The 21,520-nt window shown below is 37.6% G+C and overlaps 1 protein-coding gene and 1 long non-coding RNA gene across 2 annotated transcripts in view; both read left to right on the forward strand.

Moving 5' to 3' along the window:
* The window catches only part of LOC121298242, a 40,357-nt gene extending 35,806 nt beyond the window's left edge, over positions 1 to 4,551 (forward strand). The window contains exons 2-3 of the long non-coding RNA XR_005947267.1: positions 2,456 to 2,644; positions 4,464 to 4,551. This is a non-coding gene — a long non-coding RNA (uncharacterized LOC121298242). The remainder of the gene's footprint in view (positions 1 to 2,455; positions 2,645 to 4,463) is intronic.
* Positions 4,552 to 7,639: 3,088 nt separating this feature from the next.
* On the forward strand, positions 7,640 to 20,847 carry LOC121298237 (capping protein inhibiting regulator of actin dynamics-like). Its single transcript, XM_041225233.1, is given in 9 exon segments — positions 7,640 to 7,675; positions 7,677 to 7,763; positions 8,330 to 8,491; positions 8,803 to 8,868; positions 9,331 to 9,507; positions 9,829 to 12,346; positions 16,748 to 16,938; positions 17,442 to 17,604; positions 19,345 to 20,847. Coding segments are annotated over 9 exon segments (3,558 nt in total). The 5' UTR covers positions 7,640 to 7,642; the 3' UTR covers positions 19,506 to 20,847.
* Positions 20,848 to 21,520: the final 673 nt, after the last annotated feature.

A 21,520-nucleotide genomic window follows, 5' to 3' on the forward strand; every position in this document is an offset into this window, starting at 1 on the left:
TTTTTAACTTTACCAGATGGCTAGCCATTTACCAGTCTCCAAACAAAACAATTCTCTTCCTGTTTTATTTCCCCTCTTTTCCTTTGTTCACAGTCCACACAAACCCCAACCACTAAAACACTCAAACAGTGGCCTTTTTATTCTTCAGGCTAATCAGTCGCAGGTGATTAGCATTTTCTCATTATCATCAATTATATAATAAATTATCCACTTTAACAATGTGGCCTCCTGGTAACTTCAGTATACTCTCCTAACCCCCAGGGTCCTAAAGCCTCTAAATTCTTGCTAGGCGAGTTCACTCCATGGTATTATATATTATATATATATATATATATATATATATATATTAAAAAAAAATTTTTTTGAAAACAGAACACATTTATAACTTCCTTCCTCCTATTGTGACCTACCAATTCAATCTATTTTGGTTCTTACGAACTCTCTGTGAATGCAGTTCACATGAAATCAACTCATTGGTTGCTTCAAGGTCAAGCTCAGTCTCTTGAGTGATCTCAATGCGGTGAGTCTTCTGACAGTGTTTCCAGAGTTTCATCAAGACTGGGACATGGCAGTTGCAGAGGCACAGGGCCAATATGTTGAGATCCCTTTCCAGTTAATGATGATTCACATTCCTCCAGGTCCACTGAATGTGGTTGGCTCGACTCAAAACACCACCTTAGGTGATCTTCATAAAAGACACTGGTCCTGTTTCCTCAAGTGTTATTCCAGGGGTCCAACTCCACGTTAAAAATTGCATAGCACCTGGGCTGAATGTGCCTGCTTTGGCATGATGATCATGATGAGATTTCTTTTGAGCCTCTTCCACCTCTGGATAAAGTAGGTCTAGATGTGACTTTAAAGGCCTGTCCATCAACAATTCTGCCAGAAAGACTCCAGTTGGTGTCTGAGGTGTAAGTCTGACTTGAACAAGAATTTAGGTTCTACTGAGCCCCCATACATTTTCTTCAAACCAGTTGCAGTGGGCATCAATAATTATCAAAAACGTCCTTCCCACAGTGCGCTTCTCTCTGGTATCCAAAAAGGTATGCTGTCTTGCTTACAGCTTATTCACAATGCTAGAATTCTGACTAAAACCAGGGAAAGTGAACATATTACCCCTGTTTTAGCCTCCTTACACATTTTCCCTGGGCAGTATAAAATAGATTTTGCTGTTAAAAGCCCTAAACAGATTAGCACCTAGTTTTTTGCGGGAGTTACTGACCCTGTATCATCAAAATCGCACTCTTGGATCACAGGATGCGGGGCTACTGGTTATTCCTTGGGTCAAAAAATCAGCACAAGAGGAAGGGCTTTTACATGCAGAGCCCCTAAATTTTGGAATGCCCTCCCTTCTTTCCTCAGGGAAGCTGAGGCTGTTACAGTTTTTAAGTCAAGACTGAAACATACTTTTATAAAATGGCTTTCTTATCTTAATGGGTTTTTAATGTAACTTTAAAATTTCTGCATTTTTAACATTATTATATATTTTTTTATATACTGTTTTTTTAAATGTGCTATTTATTATGTAGCAGTTGTGTGTGTGACTTGCCTGGGGACTTTTATACAAAGGTTTTGTGTTGTGTAAATGTACATTTTTTTTCATACTTTGTATGAAAAGCGCTATATAAATGTAATAAGTAAATAGATATGTAGTCGTACCCAGACGCGATCTGGCCACTACCATGGGTGCAGTGGTGTGGATATTGAGGCATGATGTGTTCTCTGACAGCTAGCATGCTTTTTGACTTTCTTTTCTAGTGCTAATTCCATGTGGGGCCACCACACTATACTCCTTGCCAGACTTCATACAGGATATGCCAGGGTGTGCTTCGTGAAGCTCCTCAATAACCCTCTCTCGGTCTTGGGGTGATACAATAACACGGCTACCCGAGAACAGGCAGCCACCCTGACTACTTGTTCTTTCACATAAAATATACTTTTAGATCTACTTTCTCTAGCCAGTCCTTTCTAATAAATGTCAGTGGCAGGCAACTAAAAACATCAGCACCTGCATGCATTATCCCACTTTTGTAACGTATGTCATACTCAGCTGAAAGTGTGAGTGTCCACTGCTGAATTCTTCCAGAAGCCATAGGTGGAATGAATTTGGTCTCTCTAAATAAACTCATCAGGGGCTTGTGATCAGAGCAGATTGAAAAATTATGACCATAGAGATACTGATGGAATTTACACTGAATATTATACCTAAGGCTCCCTTATCCAGTTGTGAGTAGTTTTTTTCTCGGTTGGAGACAGTGTCCTGGATGCAAAACTTATGAGCCTTTCACTTCCATCAGGCACTGCATGGGATAACATGGCTCCTACACCGTAAGCTGACGCATTACATACTAAAATTAAGGGCTTCTCCGTATCAAAGTCCACTAATAATTGTCATGTTTGTAATAGATTTTTGGAGGCTCTAAAAGCTTAATCTTGTTCATGTTTCCAATCCCAGGTCACCTTCTTCTGAATCAAGTAATACAGAGGAGCTATAACATAGTTGACGCATTTGGAAGGAATCTGTGAAAATAATTGACCACCCCCAAAAAGATTTAAACTCTGTGGTGTTCCTTGGTGCTGGGGCTTTTGCAATGGCACGTACTTCAGTTGGGGTGACTTTCACTCACTCGGGGTTGTGTGTTCGGTGAGTGGAGAACGGGTGTGGAGAGGAGAGAATTAATAATAATAATAGTTACAGAAATACCACCTCGTCATGTTTGTCTGTGCCGTCCTTTTTGTTTGTCTCTTTGTTTTGGCTAAAGTGCCGTGTCCTGTGTTTTGTTTACAACCTTTTATTTTCTGCTCTGTTTAATTATTAAATGCTGAGTGAAAACAATCGCTCAGCTTCACCAAACTCCACTTCTTTGTTTATTCTGTGTTGATTCCTGGTTCTGGTCTGACGTCACCCACTACAGCTGTCTTTGTGAATTCTGTGTTGATTCCTGGTTCTGGTCTGACGTCACCCACTACAGCTATCTTTGTGACAGCCCCTTTTTGTGAAAGCTGTGACATTCTGTAAAAATCTAAAGCAGGCTCAGATAACAGGTGACATCTTGAATCTTGCAGACCAATCAATCCTTTAACATTCTTTCCAGCACGTCACTAAATTTGCAATGCTCTGAAAAGCGCCTTAGCTCAGCCACATACGTTGCTACTGATTCCCTAGGCTTCCTGAACTTAAAAAACTGTACACTGGCAGATGATTTAGGGTTTTTATGAGCTTGCACTAGCACATACAGCAAAAGGTTTCTCACCTGTTTTATTTATTTATTTATTTTATTTAGTAGTCGGCAATTATTTTTATTATTTTTAGGCTCAGCTTACCGCTACCACTCCTTCGCTGACTCAAGAGGGGCAAAGATAAACACACGCTGTCCTCAGAAGCGTGTGCCGTCAGCCGCCCGCTTCTTTGCACACTGCAGGTTCACCATGCAGCAACCTCAGAGCTACAGTGTCAGAGGACAGTGCAGCTCTGGACAGCTTACAGGCGAGCCCACAGGCTCCTGGCCAGACCACCGGGGTCGCTGGTGCGCGGTGAGCCGAGGACACCCACCACCCTGGGCGGCGCTCAGCCAATTGTGCACCACCCCCTGGGAGCTTCCATCCACAGTCAGCAATGGAATAGCCTGGACTTGAACGAGTGACATCCAGGCTATAGGGCATATCCTGCAGTCCACATGGAGCGCCTTTACTGGTTGCGCAACTCGGGAGCTCCCTTCTCATCTGGTTTTTGTGAAGCTACTGAGTTGCCAATGAGAGTATATGTTTTTGACCCACATACACTCAGAAAAATAGAATGCTGTTTTTCCTTGTCATCTATGTCATTTGCAGTGTAGTAATGTCAGAGATGCTCCACATATTTAGTCTAATCACTCTCATTGCTAAACTCACCAACACTGCCTTATGTTGCCATGGTATCCGTCTGTTTGTTTTTAATTGTAATCCTTGTCGATGTAATAAAATATAAGCAAACCTATAGGGAAAATTGTGATTCATTCAGAAATACAGTTTATTGTTCAAGCCAGAACAGTCACTATCCAGAACAAACTCTACTCCATTTTTTGTTAGCTGGGTGTCACAGGTCATGACCCCTTGCAGGGCTCAGTTGTTAGAAAGCCTATAATTATCACTGAGGCTCTATATAATTATATAATTATGCGATTTTACTCCTATTACAGATGGAATGTACCATAAACACTTGATAGTTCTTCGTAAAGGACTAGATGTACCTTTTCAAACAATGAGCTAACCTTATAATATTACTAATGTTGCCCTGCCAATATTTTGCCCAGAAAGAAAGTCTCTGTGAATGCATTCTTATTCGAAACACGTTGCCTTTGTCACTGGGTAATTGCTCTTTGACCATGGCTTTCTTGTGCATGCAGCATTTCCATATGTAAATAGCACACAAGGCCTATCAAGCAGATGAGCTGCTTATTGTTGTTGTCGTTTTTGATCAACAGAGAGGAAAAGGCAGGGCAAATTCCAGCCATTCAAGGGGCTGTTTGGTAAAAAGAAAAGGAAGGACTCTGGGACAGTCTTGGTAGAGGCACAGCTCAAAACCAATCAGTCCACATTAGATGTTTGCAATGGGGGCCTGTCAGATGACAAAACCAACAAATATTTAAGGTAATTGGCTGTTCAAAAAGTTTTTATTAATTTGTTCGATTTGCATGAAATAACAAATACATTTTGTTTGAAACTGGGGGACCAAGGCACAGACAGATAATGTTACTTGAAACCCTCCACCTAGTAAAGTATCATAGGCAGCTGGGTGAAGTTGGCAATAGGGATCTCCCATAGTCATCAGCCGCACTGACATGAAAGAGTTAAAGGGGAGCCAATTTATTATATTTTTATTACAAACTTGTTTTCTCATATTGTTTTCCATCCTGATCTTAAAGTTATTGTAACAGATAATTCTCTGCTGTTTTAAAATGGAATATGCACGACTTTCTTACTATCATTATCGTTCATTTATCACTTATATAGTAAAGTATATAGCAAGTTTGCTGCTAACAACATATACTTACATATCTTTGTGCATCGCATGAAACCCTATTCCTTAAATATATCAGATATTGTTATATTTTTTGTCAAATATCCTACTGCAGAACAATTTCTCTGTTAAAAATTGTGTAGGTACCCAGTGAGTCATGTAATTTGGAGTTCACTAGTTTAAATTCTGGTTTCACAGAGTTGCCAGTCTGGAGTCCACAGAATTTTGCAATCCAAGCCACAACAACCCTTACTGGTCAGATGTCAAACAGGGACAGTTAGGCTAATATCTAGCATCCAGCGTTCAGTTGATTGGCTCCTGTTTGAAAAAAGGCGGTTCTTCAGTCCAGGGTATGTGGGTTGCAGCGGTGATGGAGTTAAATGCATAAATTGACATTAAACATATATCTATAATGCACAATTTGTGGACCTCCATCGTGAATATACACATACAGACACAGATTACCCCGTTTTATATCACCTCGCTTTATATTATACCCCGTTTATTATCAGGATTTTCAAAAACCGCTTGCCATGCACCATAAGTTCTTTGAGAAATTACCTCTCTTAATATCATCTCATATATTAACTCACAAATATGCTTATTGTCACATTTTGTTGCGTGGCTGGGCTTTGCTAAGTAACCACAGGACATAAGTGGTCCTAATGGGATACAGTTCAGTTACAAAACATTAACGTCACCAAATTTTTCTTCTTTAACATAGTCTTATACAAATGCGGAAAATAAAAAAAAAAAATAAGTGCAATGCCAAATTGATAGTTCTTATCAGTCGACAATTCATGCCTTTTTTAAATAGACACAAACTGTTTCGTTCCAGTTAATGATACAAAACGTATTTGCATTTGTTTAAATGTAAAGACGAACTAAATGTACAGTATTAAAACACTGCTCTTTAATTCACTGTTAGTTTTCTTTCTTTTTTTCTTGCACTCATAATGTCACAGGCAAAGGTGAAACCTGGTTTATATCATAAATGCTTTATATCATGAATTATGCCTACATGGCAATCACGATATAAGTGGCTTTATATATATATATATATATATATATATATATATATATATATATATATATATATATATATATATATATATATATATATATATATATATATGTATGTGTGTGTGTGTGTGTGTGTGTGTGTATATACACACACACACACACACACACACACACATACACATATATATACACATATATATATATATATATATATATATATATATATATATATATATATATATATATATATATATATGGATGAAAGCTATATTTGCATTGAGCCATTAAAAAAAAAAAAAGTCGTAATACCACAACGTGATAATTCCTCTAGAGGAAAATATACTTGAACTTTGACCCATTCAACTCCTCAAGACCATCACTTTCAATTCAAACACAAAACGTCTCTTCTTCAATCACTCAACAGCACCCACAGTACAGAAATGTTCATTAGTGATCAACAAATTGAGACTACATAAAAAGCTGATTGTGGCAAAATAGTGAGTAGATACAGGTGAGTGCAGTGCAGTGCAGGTACAAATCACACAGACAATTACAAACAGGTGTAGGGTGTTTATTGAAATGGTTTACAATGTCCAGAGTGTTATGGTGAATAGCTGTAAATAATAGATGATGGAAGTGGTACAGCGGCGTGTATCACTTCAGTTTGTATTATCCCACGGGTTTGACCCGCAACCAATAGTCCAGTTTTATCACCCACACAAAACACAAAGACACAGATACAGTTCCTACGGTGCGTGAATTAAGTGCTTGTGGTGAAAAGACAGTTCCTAGTGGAAAGTGAAGTGCTGGTGTCCGGATTTAATGCTGGCCTGCGGCTGCAGCTCCGGATCGTGCTAGTAATCTTGAAAACAGACAAAACAAACAAACAACGTTTACAAGACAGACTAAGAGAACACTCACGGTTTCTTTTAAATGCAGGAACTCCTTTTAGGTTGTTTTCTAACCATTTACAAAGGCGCAGATTACATTGCTACGCCCCTATTTTATGTCCTCGGTCATGACCCCTTGGTTAACGAGCGCATCCGCTTCTCCAATCCGCAGATGCCACGTCGTTTCCCGTTCGGGTCATTGAGTTCGGATATTGTAGCACAGTCCCCGGGAATAAAGTGTCATGCCTTTTAGTCCAGAGTATTCTGCTCCCTTTATCTAGTCCCCTGTCAGGTTGGGAGAGAGATCTAACACCAAGCATCATTTGATCTCTGTCACACTGATACATTCATATCTCAGAGAAATGAAGAGGAACAATGCCCCCATCCACAGAGCACGTGTGGTCGCCCAATGGTTTGATGAGCATGACACTGATGTTATCCATGTGTCATGGCCTTCTCAGTCACCAGATCTGAGCCCAATTATTCTCTATATATCACACACTGTCATGCCTTATTGCTTACATATACACAAACACACACACACACACACACAGGCAATTCTTGAGGAATTTCAAGGGGCCAGAAAAAATCTTATTTTGTTATTTAGTTTTTTTATTTTTACTTCATGAAAGGTGACTGTTATGGCATTCCCTAGTAAAACAGTACAGTTATTAATTATACTGCTGACAGACTCCTATTGCTTTAAATGTATTTCAGGTCACTAAACAGCATGGATACTCGTGCTTTTTCACATGACAGTATTTTTTATCCCAGAAGGTCCAGAAGAAGACAACCATTCTGAGCAAGTCATGTCCCAAGAAAACACCACTGACAAAGTCAAAAGCCTCCAGGTATAAGACTATATAAAATTTCATTGCCTTTAGAACAGGAGTTTCTTATTTTTAATGTGTTATTGGAATTGTTAGCTGAAATGTTAATGTTAAACATGTAGTTTATACCTACAGATTGCAAGGTCTTCAGTTACTAAGTAATCTTTCTATGCAAATAGATACAAGGCAATAAGGAAGAAGCAATCTTAAATCAATATGCATGGCCCTTTGCATTTTACATGGTTAATCTTATGCTGATCATGTTGAAAGCTATATCAGGAACATAAGTCTGCTTGGTCTGTGTTCTAATTCTCATACTTTCTGGTGCTGTGGTGTGCCCACATATTCTTTTGCATGATTTTCTGTGTCTGTATTTTTAATAAATTGCCTGTATTACTTACTGTGTTTTTCACTGTCTTGTGGTTGTTTTCTTTGACAGCTTGTTGTTAAATCCTCAATCTTGAGTTTGGCATATTACGATGATGACATTCAGGAACTATTATAATTATTTTTTATTCTCAAAAAGATATTAAGCTTCAGATTATAATTTATAACAATGCTTCCCCCCCCCCCCTTTAAATCTGTAGAGACAGATAGCCCACGATATAAAATTTGGCCAGAAACCAATGTCAGTCTCTGTGAGAAATACAGAGGATGCTGGAGGGAGTTCTGAGGATGAGGAGCTACCAAGAAACCCTGTTAAGGTCTTTGCACAGATGGAAGCGAAGTCATCAGATTCAGGAACACAGGTATGACTATATTTGGTCCAGTGTCTAATGCTCTGTTTAAATGTACCACAATAATTTTAGAAATCTATCTTATTTTAGTCCTTTAATGTTAATTTCCTTTGGTTAAATTTTGTATTATGGCAGCTTTGTCTATAAAAATCACCAGCCCAGAAGCAATGGCAGTATGCATGTCTGCATCTGTTTCTTGGTCCCTACTAGAGATAAACCACATTTGCAATCAATTAGCATATTGATAGCGAGCATCTTGTAACCTGTAGATATGGCTATTTTAGTTGACGGTCTGTTCATTCAATTTCTATTTGTTTTTCTAGCCTACTGATATTCGCAAACACAGTCCTTTATCCGAAGCAGGAATAGGCAGTGGTGAAGAAAAGCAGGTAACTCATGACCATTTACTACCAATGTAGAACAACTGGGAGAGGAATTTGGTTTAAATGTTAGGCCCCAATAATGACTGTATACCATAGTGACGGCTGAAACTGGAACAAGATACTGTATTTAGCAATTGTTAATATGGGCAACAATATCCCTGGTAAAATCAGTTTGCTATACCAGTAAAGACTGGAATGAAATACATACACAAAGCAAAAAGCCATTGGAAACTACTGTACTTTATGTTAAATTGTTAAATGTATATTTTACTAAGTGATTTGCAGCTTCTGGGTGATCAATATGTTGATAATATGTAGATAAAACATAATACAAAAAGATTTAACAATGAATTGCTGTTAAATATGGTATTCAGCCATTCAAAATGATTAAAACAATTATTAAAATGTATATCTCAAAGTTTAACAGTGGTCAAGGTTAGTAGAAATTAACTATATATATTTTTTCAGGCTACTCCAGTTAAATCTCTGAGGCCAAAAGCAGCAACAGCAGGCACAATTGAATCTATTAACCTTGATGCAGTCCCTCTTTCTGGATCCCGTCTGGATAACACTGCCGCTAAACACAAATTATCCATAAAGCCAAAAAACCAGAGGGCATCCAAGAAACACCAGAGACTAACACTGGTAAGAGTTTAACACAGTCAATGATTTTTAAGTCCCTCAAATCTTGCTAGATGATGCTGGTATGATTGTAAACATTATCACATAAACTGGACCTACAGCTAAATGTACTTCTAATAACACATCTTACATATATGCACCAAGCATTCAATTGCTATATAAATGCTATTTGAAGGGTTTAATATGAAGATTACTTGAGAATATCTTCTTATATCCATGATATCAATAAACTAGAAGTTTTAGAAGTTTTAACTATTATGGACATTTTCGTTCTATTTATGATTGTGTGTTTTTTTTTTTGTTTTTTTGTTTTTTTACATTTAGGACCAGCAATCCCTTGTCCTTCCTGAGTTAGAGGAGACAAAAGGTAAAAAACATACAGAAGTAAAAAGTAAGCAGGAAGAAAACAAGCATAACCAATCCAAGGAACAAGAGATATACAATGAAGACCACGGGCTTAGAGGATCAAAAGAGGAGAGAAAAAGACATGAGGAACATGAGAAACTTCAGGAATCCAAGAAACAGAAACTTCAAGAAGAACAGAGTCTGATGGAAGAACAACAAATGCTGCGTGAAGAAGTTGAATATGAATTGGAAAGACAAAGGCAGTGTGAAATTGAGGGACAGAAGGCACATGAAGCAGAAAAACAGCATCTGTGTGAGATGGAAGAAAGGCTGCATAAGATGGAAGAAATAAAGCTACATGAGGAGAGAGAGGAACAGAGGCAATGTGAAGGTGAAGCACAGAGAATGCATGAAATTGAACATGAAATAGAGGCACAGAGACAATGTGAGGCTGAAGAACTGGGGTTGCATGAAATAGAGGCACAGAGACAATGTGAGGCTGAAGAACTGAGGCTGCATGAAATAGAGGCACAGAAGCAGCATGAGAGTGAAGAAAGAAAGCAAAGTGAAAGGGAAGAACAGGAGCTGTATGAAATAGAGAAAGAGAAACAATGCAAAGCTGAAAAGAGGCAACATGAAGCTGAGGAGCAGAAGCTTAGAGAAATGGAAGAACTCCGACTTCAAGAGCTTGAAAGAAAAAAGAAACAGGAAGAACAAATAGCAGAGGAACAGAAGAAGAAAGAAGAAAAGGAAAAGCAAGAAGAACTAAAACAATTAGATATTGAAGAGGAAAGAAAACATAATATAGAAGAGAAAGAGAAAAACAATGAAGCAAAGAGACAAAAGCAAGAGGGTTTAAAAAAAAGCCTTGATCCTCAAGAACAGGAAAGAATAGGAGAGGAACTTAGGTGGCAAGAAATGGAGGAGAGACAGACCATGCCAAGACCTTTCACATTTAAAGTATCCTCCGGAGAAAAGCCAGTTATATTTCAGAAGGTTAACCTATCGCCTGTGACACTATTAAACCAGCAAGTCAGTCCATCAGATACAGAGTCAGAGCCTTCACCAAAAGCAGACAAAGGTTCTCATTTCTCATTCCTTCCTCACACAGCCTTTTTGGTAACAGGAGCCCAGCTTTGTGGCACAGCGGTGAATTTGAACCAGATTAAGGATACAGCCTGTAAGTCTTTACTTGGTTTAGCTGAAGACAAGAAAGCCAGGGATATACCCCCAGTTGAAAGTGTAAATAAAACTTATCCTGAAGGAAAACCTAGAACTAGAACAAGATCCACCCACGAGTCAACAGATAACCAGTCAAGTGCTGCAATATTAGCAGAGTGGGCCACTATCAGGTCCAAGATCCTTAAAAGTGCAGAAAATGGAAAGCAGTCTGAGAGAGAAGTAAGACATCATGGTAGACTTAGTGATGACTACACCCAAAAAGGGGTTACTGATTTACACAGCAACCTTAGAAAAACTATGTCTGCAAATGCAAAGTTCTCTATTACACCTGCATGGCAAAAGTTTACAGATGGCGCCAAAACCAATGAGAACGTGAATACAAAGTCTGTGCATGAAATAGAAAAAGAAAGCACACGAACAGGGGCTTTGTCTCTAGATTTAGCTGCATCTCCTCCCTTAGCTAATAAAACTAAAGACAGTGGAACCAAAGACAAAGTTGTGAAGTCAGTAAGGATAGTGGATAGCACTGAAAGTTGTGTATTTGCCAAAGATCTTCCATCTTTTCTGGTCCCAAGCCCTCCTCACATTTCAAACAAAGGACGTTTCTTGTCTGAATCCCAGAGTCCTCCAGAGAATCAAGATGTAGCCAGTCCTCTGAAAAAAGTCGAAGGAACTGACAAAAAGGGACAGAATATTAATGATAAACCTTCTCCTTTTGGCATCAAGTTGAGAAGGACAAACTACTCTCTTAGGTTTCACAATGAACAGCAGGCAGATCACAAAAAAAAGAAAAGATACAGTGCTGGAGACAATTTTGAAGGTGTCCCAACTCCTCTCATCCCATTTGGCCATGAAAGAGACATACCTGTGTTTCCCAATAAACGTAGTCCACCTTCCACACCATCAATCAGAGAAACAACAGACAACAGTGCCACTAATGTTCCACAAAATGCATCAGAACCAAAGTCGACACCAATTAAAATTAGCATTCCAGTATTATGCAGCGAAAGTGAAAAGCTTCCCTTAAAATCCCCGCTTTACCAGAAACCATTTCTTGCCCCCAAGCCAGCCCTTGTTACCACGCCATCTTCTCCCCTTGCTAAAATGGACAAATGCAGTTTTGGTAGGACTGTAGCTCAGAGGACTACAAAAGAGGATTTAGCTGCAGAACAGAAAAAGGAAGAAATGAAAGCTGATGCCTCTCAAAAAAGCCAGCATGATGAGGAAGAGACAAAGGAAAAAAGATCGTTCTTCTCATCCATTAACATACCTTGGAGGGAAAAAACAGACAGGAAAACAGAGCTTATCAGGAGAGGTCAGTAAGAGCATTTATTGAAATGTGTTATTTCTAGGCAGTGCATGTCTACCCTACAGTATTTTGTCATGTTTAGACCTGGTTTAGTAACAGACCTGGCAAAAATGAATAGAACTACTTATACTAGATATATTGGTTCCTTTCACTACAGTGTGCAAATAGTGGCCGGGGGTCTATTTCAGGATGTATCTACCATCCTAGATGCTCATTATTACTAAATGTAAGCTTGTGCCTGGAAACTCAGTGGCCAATTACAATGCTACAGTATGTGCATTGCAATAATTATGAATGAGGATGAGTTTCAATTAACACTGTAAGCCTGTGGAAGAAGCCTCTTATTGTGACTATAAATGGCCCACTACTGCAGATTAGTTCCATAAAGCAAATACTGCATAGTTATACATTTATTACTGATTGTTCTTAAATATTTTACTATGCAGCAAAAATACTTCCACAATGGAATGTAGTTATTGTGATTTATTTATGGTTATTATTAAAACATGAAAGAGTGTAAACATTTAAAATTTGTCATATATATATATATATATATATATATATATATATATATATATATATATATATATATATATATATATATATATACCTTAAATTTCTAAAAGAAAACAAACTATACAAAAGAAAGGAACGTCTTGACGAATTATATTGCTTTGATAAACAAAGGATCCTCAGTGCGATATTCAATAACCACACATTCTTTGGTGTTACAACACCACAACAGAACTTTGTTCACTCAAAACAGTACAATCAGTTTTATTAAATGGCTTGGGTGTACAAAATGTTAGGATTTCAGACCATGTAAAGGCCAGTACAACTGAACAGTGGAACATACAACAGCCTCATCACCTAGTGTTAAAACAAAAACACTTGTATTTTATAAGCACGATAAGACACTCAAAGGTGTGCAGTTGAACTGGTAATCACACTGCTGAGGTGTTTGTTGGCACTTGGCCCGTGGCCATGCAATCAACTCAGTGCAGCCCATAGCTTCTCAGGTTTTATTGCTTTTGTAATTCATAGCTCTAAACACAACCATGAGTTAGGAGTCAGATATATGAATTAAGACTTTTTTAAAATTATTATTATTTTACCTAACTATATATCACAGAACATGCCTGTGGCAGAGCAAAGCTCTGCCCTTTTTAAATTGGCAGGGATGGGGTTAACTTCCCCTACCTGCCTGGGTTTATTATGTTCAGGTGGCTGGGGTTGATTAGTTGATTAGGTTAATTAACGCTCAATCAGCGCCCAGCCACCTGACATAAAAGGAGGCCTCTGCTTCTCATTTGGAAGAGGGAGCTGAGGAAGCAGGTTGTTTTTTTTTTTGGTTGTTTGGAAAGTTTGAATCCAGTGAAGGCATTGCCCAGCCGCGAAATTGTTATTTTTGTAAGTTTTGCTTTTTGTCTTTCTTTGTGTTTAAATTGCTTTGTTTTGGCCCTTGTGCCCTTTCATTTTTGTGTTTATTTATAATAAGTTATTTTTTTGAACTGCAGTCTGTCTCTGGGCCTCTTTCCACTCGCCAGCCTGCCACATTTGGTGTCAGCAGTGGGATGCACCACCTAGAGGCTCAGAGCAGTATTTATTTATTTTCATTTTTTGGAATTTTTTTTTTTTTTGAAAAATAAAAATGGGAAAGAAGAGCAGACAGCGGCAAAGGCAGGAAAAGCAGGAGCAGCTGAAGAAATGTAAGCTGCTGCATCCACCGCTGGAGGACCCGGCCAGCCTCTTCCCCTGGTGTTCCTGGTGCGGGAATGTATTAGTAATATCAAGTTTGACATTTACAAAACTGTTCTATATTGGTGTTAATAAAACCACAGCAGTCCAGAACAGTTTCAGGAATATCAATCTTGACTTTATTCATAAAAACAGACTTTGAAAAATATATAATCCAGGGCTGGCAATGGAACGTGAAACAAGCAATATGATTGGTCGAACAAGATTCCAGCTGTCCCTATATTGGATGGATACAGATGCCTTGTCACATATTTGAAATCACTGCCCTGCCTCACAGAATTTAAAGTACCCTAGTCATCTTGTTTACAGTTATAGATGTACAGTAACTATAAAACTGAGTGAGCAAAAAATCCCAAAAGTAGTAAGAAGACATGCTGATTTGGATGAAGAAAAATTACATGAACTGGAAAATGAAAATACAAAATCACTGCCTTTCAGGATTGGCAGAAACAGAAACAAATTGTCTCAACTGTGGAAAATGCACATCTTAAGAAAATACAAGGGATTTCTATGGAAATGTAAGAAATGCCCAAAGGAGAAGAATATAACATTTCAAGCTACTTTAGTCTCTGTGCTGGAGTAAACTGCAATCTGAATGAAAACAAAACTGGGGAATCTGTCAATATACACACTCACCCCGACTTCCTCACTTTAAGTAATGTCTTTTTAGTGGTTTATAAACACTTTAGAAAAACACAAAAAGACACTTCTACCTTGAAAATGTAATAAAATCCAAGATGGCATTGAATTTTTTTTTTCATCCTCTCCCTTCTGTTGAAACGTCTTGCACTGAGAGAGAAAAAATGATTTCAGGGCTGTCTCAACATTGCCTTCTAGTGGATATTTTCAATGCCAATGTACAACAATAAATATTTACTTACTTTTATATGTTTCAATTAAATGCATTTACTCAGTTTTATAAGTGTGTAGTTTAAAGTTATAAATAGGACTACTTTTTTGGTCCCTTTATTGGCGTAAGGATATTTAATAAATGCCCAAAGCGTCTGTATATTCAACATATATGGACAGCCTGTCGGGCTTTATTGCATACATATGTTAGGACCCTGTAACAGGGTGAAGTTACCTGCGTGGGTTGTCACTGAGTAATGATGAGTCAGACACAGAGCATTTGGTGTTAACACGCTGCACAGGCGCACAGATTTAATTAACATGACCCCGTTCACATTTACTGGGCAGTCTCTGGGCCGCCTCAAATTTCCATTCACAGTTGAGGTTTTAGGGGGCCTAAGTGCGTTCACATATGTGGCTGAAAAGGAAGCGTAAATTGCGGCAAAGTGCTTGCTGGGAATGTAAACAGTGAAGTAAACACCGCATTCCCGGAAGTCAACATAAGAGATTGAGCTGTGAAATTTGCAAACGTAAATATGGCAATCTTATTTTTTGCAACACTGTTTGTACTGTACTTATTGCATAAGATACGATAAAGGCATGTGCTGACAGTGCAGTCGGTTACTGTGGAAAGAAGTGATCGAGTTGGAACATGAGTAAATGCGGCAAACAAGGACGTGTACATTACATTAGTCACAATACAGATTATTATATTAATGCTGACTGAATATGCAACGTTGTATGCATTATTTATCAGTATATATATATATATATATATATATCTATAATATATATATATATATATATATATATATATATATATATATATAAGTTGTGTATAGTAAGTGTTGTGTCGTTTTAATGAAAGCTGTGTGATGAAGAAATACTTACCATTCATGACTGACCCATCATCATCATCGTCAAAAGTGTCGGTGTATTCAGTGCATTCCCCATTGCTATTTTCCAGGCTGGAGATCATTGTATAGGCATCCCTCACTTCTAGAAGGATCCTCCATTGACGTTTCACATTAACATTATGTCATTTTCCCCACCTTTATTTCTACGCAGCACACACATTTTAAAAAAAAATGTGTTGGAAATCCTGTAAATAAATGGAAAACGAAGCATTTGTTCTTGAAAAAAGCTATACCACTAAATGCATTTTGTTCTGACACACGTTAATTTGCCAGCTTGTTTACAAACTTAAATAAATTTATGAAATGTGTATTATGATAGGCTACTCTATTTGACCATATAGTGTGCGTTTTCTGTCGAAATTCAAACAAAATATGTATGTTCTCTGATCATTTAATAGTGAAGTTGGACCTTCGCAGTAGGATCAAAATGATCTTGATATTTTGGATAAAGGTATAATCCAGATGTCCTCTTGAAAACCGACCTCTTGTGACAAGGTGGATTTATTCATAATGCTTCTGAGGTGCTCTACACAGCAATCTGCTAAATGCCTTTTTTTCCGTTTGAAACGTCCTAAATACCTTTGTATTTATGTTGTACTTTGTGCACCTTTACTATTTTCATTTATTTGTAATATTCTAGTGTGCATCTCTCTCTCTCTCTCTCTCTCTCTCTCTCTCTCTCTCTCTCTCTCTCTCTCTCTCTCTCTCTCTATCTCACCACTCAGAATGGTTGTAAACATCATAAAGAAAATCTATACAAATGCCTAAGCTACTTAATCATCACCTGGTCTTAATGCAGTATTTTTTTCACCTTTATCTAAACAGTTAAATATTTTAACTAGTATTGATTTATGAATCTCTCTTTGCTCACTTTTCCTTTCAGAAAAGCCCAGTCTTCAAAGCAGGCATTCTCTCGATAGCTCTAGAATAACAGAGAAAGGGGACTCGCCGCAGCCCCTGTGGATCACCCTGGCCCAGCAGAAACAGAAGGGCTTCAGAGAGCAGCAGTCCACTCGAGAGGAGAGGAAGCAGGCAAAAGAAGCCAAGCTGGTGGAGAAACAATCAAAAAACAATGTAAGATTGTGTGAGCGTGTAAGAGGTCTAAACATCTGGGGACTGGGGTGTGCAACTCTGCCTCTCCTTCATCCAATTAGTTTTTTGTATAAACATCTTATTAAGACTGAATGCTCAGCAATTATGTTCCTGCTGAATCTGCTCTGAACTGATGACTTAATAACAGGTGATTTTAGTACCAGTAATATAATAAGGGGGCATTTAATTTATATTTTGTTTGATTTGTCTAAATCAGATGTGCCCTACTGTGTATCTGATTATAAGCAGACTGATCATTTCAGCCACACATTTACAAGGTAGTTTTATTTAATTTTAGCTATCTTCAAAACTGCAACAGATCACTACTTTTGATACTACTGTTTGGTGTACAGTAATTTATAACACAATTCCAGGGCCTTGATGAAGGCTGAAAAAGTTGAAAATAATTTGAAATGATTTATAGCGATAAAGCAAGAAATGCGTCAAACTGAAGGAAATTAATGTCCTTTTCTTTCTATTCACAGGGCGGGGTTATTAGTCCAACTGATAACAAAGAACCCAGTTCTAATCAAAGATTGCAGAAACCTCCAGTTAAGGAGGAAGAAAAGAAGCCTGACACTATTTTATCTAGATTTGAACGCAGGGAACAACTGAAAAAGTCCAACACACTTCCTAATTCTGTTACAGGTAGGGTACCATGTTATTTTGAAGTAGCCAGTTTTCGAATTGAAGTGATATTGTGTCTTTCTCTACAGTTACATCCCACTTTCAATGCATAATGTACATGCTGCTGCCCATAAACTACGTTGGCAATGATACCTATATGTTAGAAGCAGAACACAAAGCTCTAAAATACCCAGGCCAAGATTTATAAAAGGATTGCACATGTTTTATTACCGTAAAACGGGCGCTGAGGGTTCTGAATTCTTGGATGGAATTTATAAAACACACGCAATGGCATGAACACGCAATCAATATGGGATTTGCGGGGGCAATGTCTCTGCGCTTTAGCCCTTGATGCATATGCAATTCTGTATATGCATATGTAATTCTGGTGCATTTCTGAACAAAACCACTAAAATTGGGAGGGGGTTTTGCAAATGAGGTCTATTAAATATTCTGTCTAATTTATTAAAGCTGCCGGTAATTGCAGGCCTCGTATTTAATTGATTATTTTAGGAACTCTGAAAAGTACGTGTTAATTTGCCACAGTCAGACAGTAGGCTATATAAAAGGCAAGGTGATGTGGGAGAGTTGTCTGCAGCAAGGAGACATTGTCTTCAAGGACAAAGAAACATTTAATAACATTTTGCAAAGAGCTAATTTTTTAACCCTTCTGATCAAGTCAACTGTGGTTTATAATACCGTGTTGTTTTGCAAACTCCAAATTTCAATACATGTTTCATAGCTTACTTGACAAAAGAAAGTCTGCAAATAGGGGTGAGGGTTTAGGTCGGCCAGGGTGTCCTCAGCTCACCGCGCACCAGCGATCCCTGTAGTCTGGCCGGGAACCTGCGGGCTTGCTGTTAGCTGCCCGGGAGCTGCGTTGTCCTCCTACGTTGTAGCTCCTGGGTGGCTGCATGGTGAATCCGCAGTGTGTAAAGAAGCGGGAGGCTGAGGGCACATGCTTCGGAGGACAGGGTGTGTTCATCTTTGCCACTCCCGAGACAGCGCAGGTGTGGTAGCGCTGAGCCTAAATAATAATTGGGCATTTCAAATTGGGAGAAAATAACAAAAAATAACAAAAAAATGACTAAAATTTAAAGAATAGATGGAACGATATTCGGAGGCACACTAAAGAAAAAGTCTCATACGTGTAATACAATGGGGGCTCATCCTCCACCATTATTTTAGTAATGCCTACAGAATGTATTTTTTGTAATATGGCATTCTGGTATTTAACAATACTGGTTCAGGCAGTATTGTTAAATTCAAGTTTGAAAGAAAACGGTTAAAACGTGTTACAAATACTGCTTGTACCAAAATCTCCACTTCCATATTGGTAAATTTCAGTTTTTGCTTCCGTGCATCCTCATCACCATGGCTAGTACCAGGCTGAGGTCTCTGTGTGCCATTCATTTTCTTTTGGAATGTGTAGCCTACACACGCAGGGTTGACCCAAACCCACTACGTATTGTGAGAGGTGTGTAATTCTAATTGCGTTGAGGGGTATTTAAATGTTTTGATTACAAAATCACCTGCTTCGCCTAATTAGTCTTATAAAATAGGTCGTTATTTTGATGCTGAGTGCGGTCATACTGAACATGCACATTACGTGGCTTTTTGCGGTCGTTTTATTCCCTTTATAAATTTGGGCCACAGTATTTGAGTCCACATTCATAGAACATTAGTCTGTTTAGATAAATATTATTCACTTTGACCTCAACAACACCTGTTTTCTTTTTTCTTTCTTTTTTTTTTACTCAGTTGAAATTTCAGACTCGACTTGCTCGACGCCATCAGTGAAAGAAGTAAACAAGAGATTTCCGAATTCAGATTCAGCTCAAGTGTCAACAGAACCTGCTTGGTTGGCCCTGGCCAAGAGGAAAGCAAAGGCTTGGAGCGATTGTCCCCAGATTATCAAATAGTCTCACACACAATACCTGCCGTATCACTGTTGCATGTTTACTACTTTTCTACATTTTTATTGTGTTACTTTTACGTACTAGGGATCACAACCAGGGTTGACCACACCTCACTTTTAGGCCCTAAAAGATCCTGGCTGAGAACAGTCAAACATAAGATTTTGTTGGGTCTGCAGCTTGCATTCTACTCTGTACTATGGAGTGTATGGACTGACTTTGTATGTTTTTATCGGTATCGACTGCCATTTTCAGCCAAACAGAGCAACTGGGCCAAACCTGTCTTATGAAATGATCTTCTCTTATCTTAAGGGTGTAAATGAACAAAGCATGTCTTGAAAGGCCCTGTGTCCAAAACCTTGTGAGTATAATACAGCTTTAACAACGATAATGTATCTCCACTAGTTGTCCTTCATGTCTGCCTGCTGCTTTTACTACAATACACCAGAAGGTAACAATGTCTTAAGGGCTAGCATTTCACAAAGCAAATACTTGACCTGCCTTCCCAGCACTTCATTCTGTAATAAACAGATGGAGCCATTTACCGCAAGCATGCAAATGTGAGTAGAATTCATGTTATGTTGAATGTGAAGTCATAAATATTTGCTTATTTTAGACATTTTTTTTTTAAATTACCTTTGATTACAGAACTGCTCAGTCAGTTGACACACAGATCTTTATGAACATTGTGTTTCCTGTCACAGTAAAAAAATGCTACTGATTTAAACCACTTGTTTTATTATAGAGCTTAATGAGATAGATCATGAAATAGATACATATGTGAGATGCGTGCAAAAAGCATTTTACACATTTTTTTCAAGACTCACATTCATTGTAAATACAGTTCTTTTAAACATTCTTGGTTTTGTTTATTATTAATGATTTCCAGTGACCTATGGTAAGAAAGCAAATATCTAGTCAGCCAATATGTACTTTTGTTTTTAACTTGTCACATAAGTTCAGCACTAAGAAATTTGCACTAAAACACACAAGTATTATTGTACTGTGGTTTATGATATGCTTATCAATAAATAATAGTTGCATAGTAACGTATTTAATAAAATATTAATCTTTTTTTTTTTAACTAAAAAAATTCACACATTATCCTATCGCTGTTTAACAGCATGAATCAATGGTATGTTTTATTCTGTTGAAGCCTTGGATCAGTCACTTAATGAGACCATTGCAAGCAGATTATATGTTCATCACATTAGCTTCTTGTGCTGTGTAAAAAGTAACAAGTTATATAAAACCTTAGATGTATGTATAAAAGTAATTTTATGGTACATTAATGTAGTTTTATTTAATTTTTAGATTGTTCCAAAGTGCAATTGGTCTTTTTCTATTTTAATTTTATGTGTAATTGTGTAGTGTAATCATAGTGTTATTGTACATGTAATAAAGTTCTCTTTTATTAACTGTACTTTTTGTTTCACTAAGATTAATACACACAATGCACAAATACCACCTGCTGGAAACTTAACACATTACATTTCTCCATGAACGAATACAAAAATAACTAGATAGCGCTATGAGCAATTGACATGTTGCTAACTAGCAAAACATATCCTGTATTGATTAATAATTCATCTGGCATTTATTAAACAATTTAGGTTGTTCTTAACAAACAATGGTTTAGAATAGTTAATTTTCATCAATTAGTTCTGGCTAAATTACATTTTATAACCTCTTCGCTCTAGCAATCAAAATATTTTCTAATTACCCTGAAAACAATACTGTCAGAATTCGCACATACTCTTTTTATTGATATATATGCTCTGAGCACACTCTTAAACTCGGGAGACATTCAAGGAGGACAGAGATGTTTTAAACTCCTGTGTGGTTTTGTTTGTGCACTGGACAGGCTATATGTCCAGACAACTTTTTTAATATTCAAGAAAATCATGCAGACTCATTAATTTGAAGTTTTACGAATCAGATGAGATTCACTAATCAGATATATATCACTCTTAAGACTAAAACATAATTTCTATACCCTACAGCAATGCATCAATATAAAA

The sequence above is a fragment of the Polyodon spathula genome, chromosome 2, assembly GCF_017654505.1.
Source record: "Polyodon spathula isolate WHYD16114869_AA chromosome 2, ASM1765450v1, whole genome shotgun sequence".
Classification (NCBI taxonomy): Eukaryota; Metazoa; Chordata; class Actinopteri; order Acipenseriformes; family Polyodontidae; genus Polyodon; species Polyodon spathula.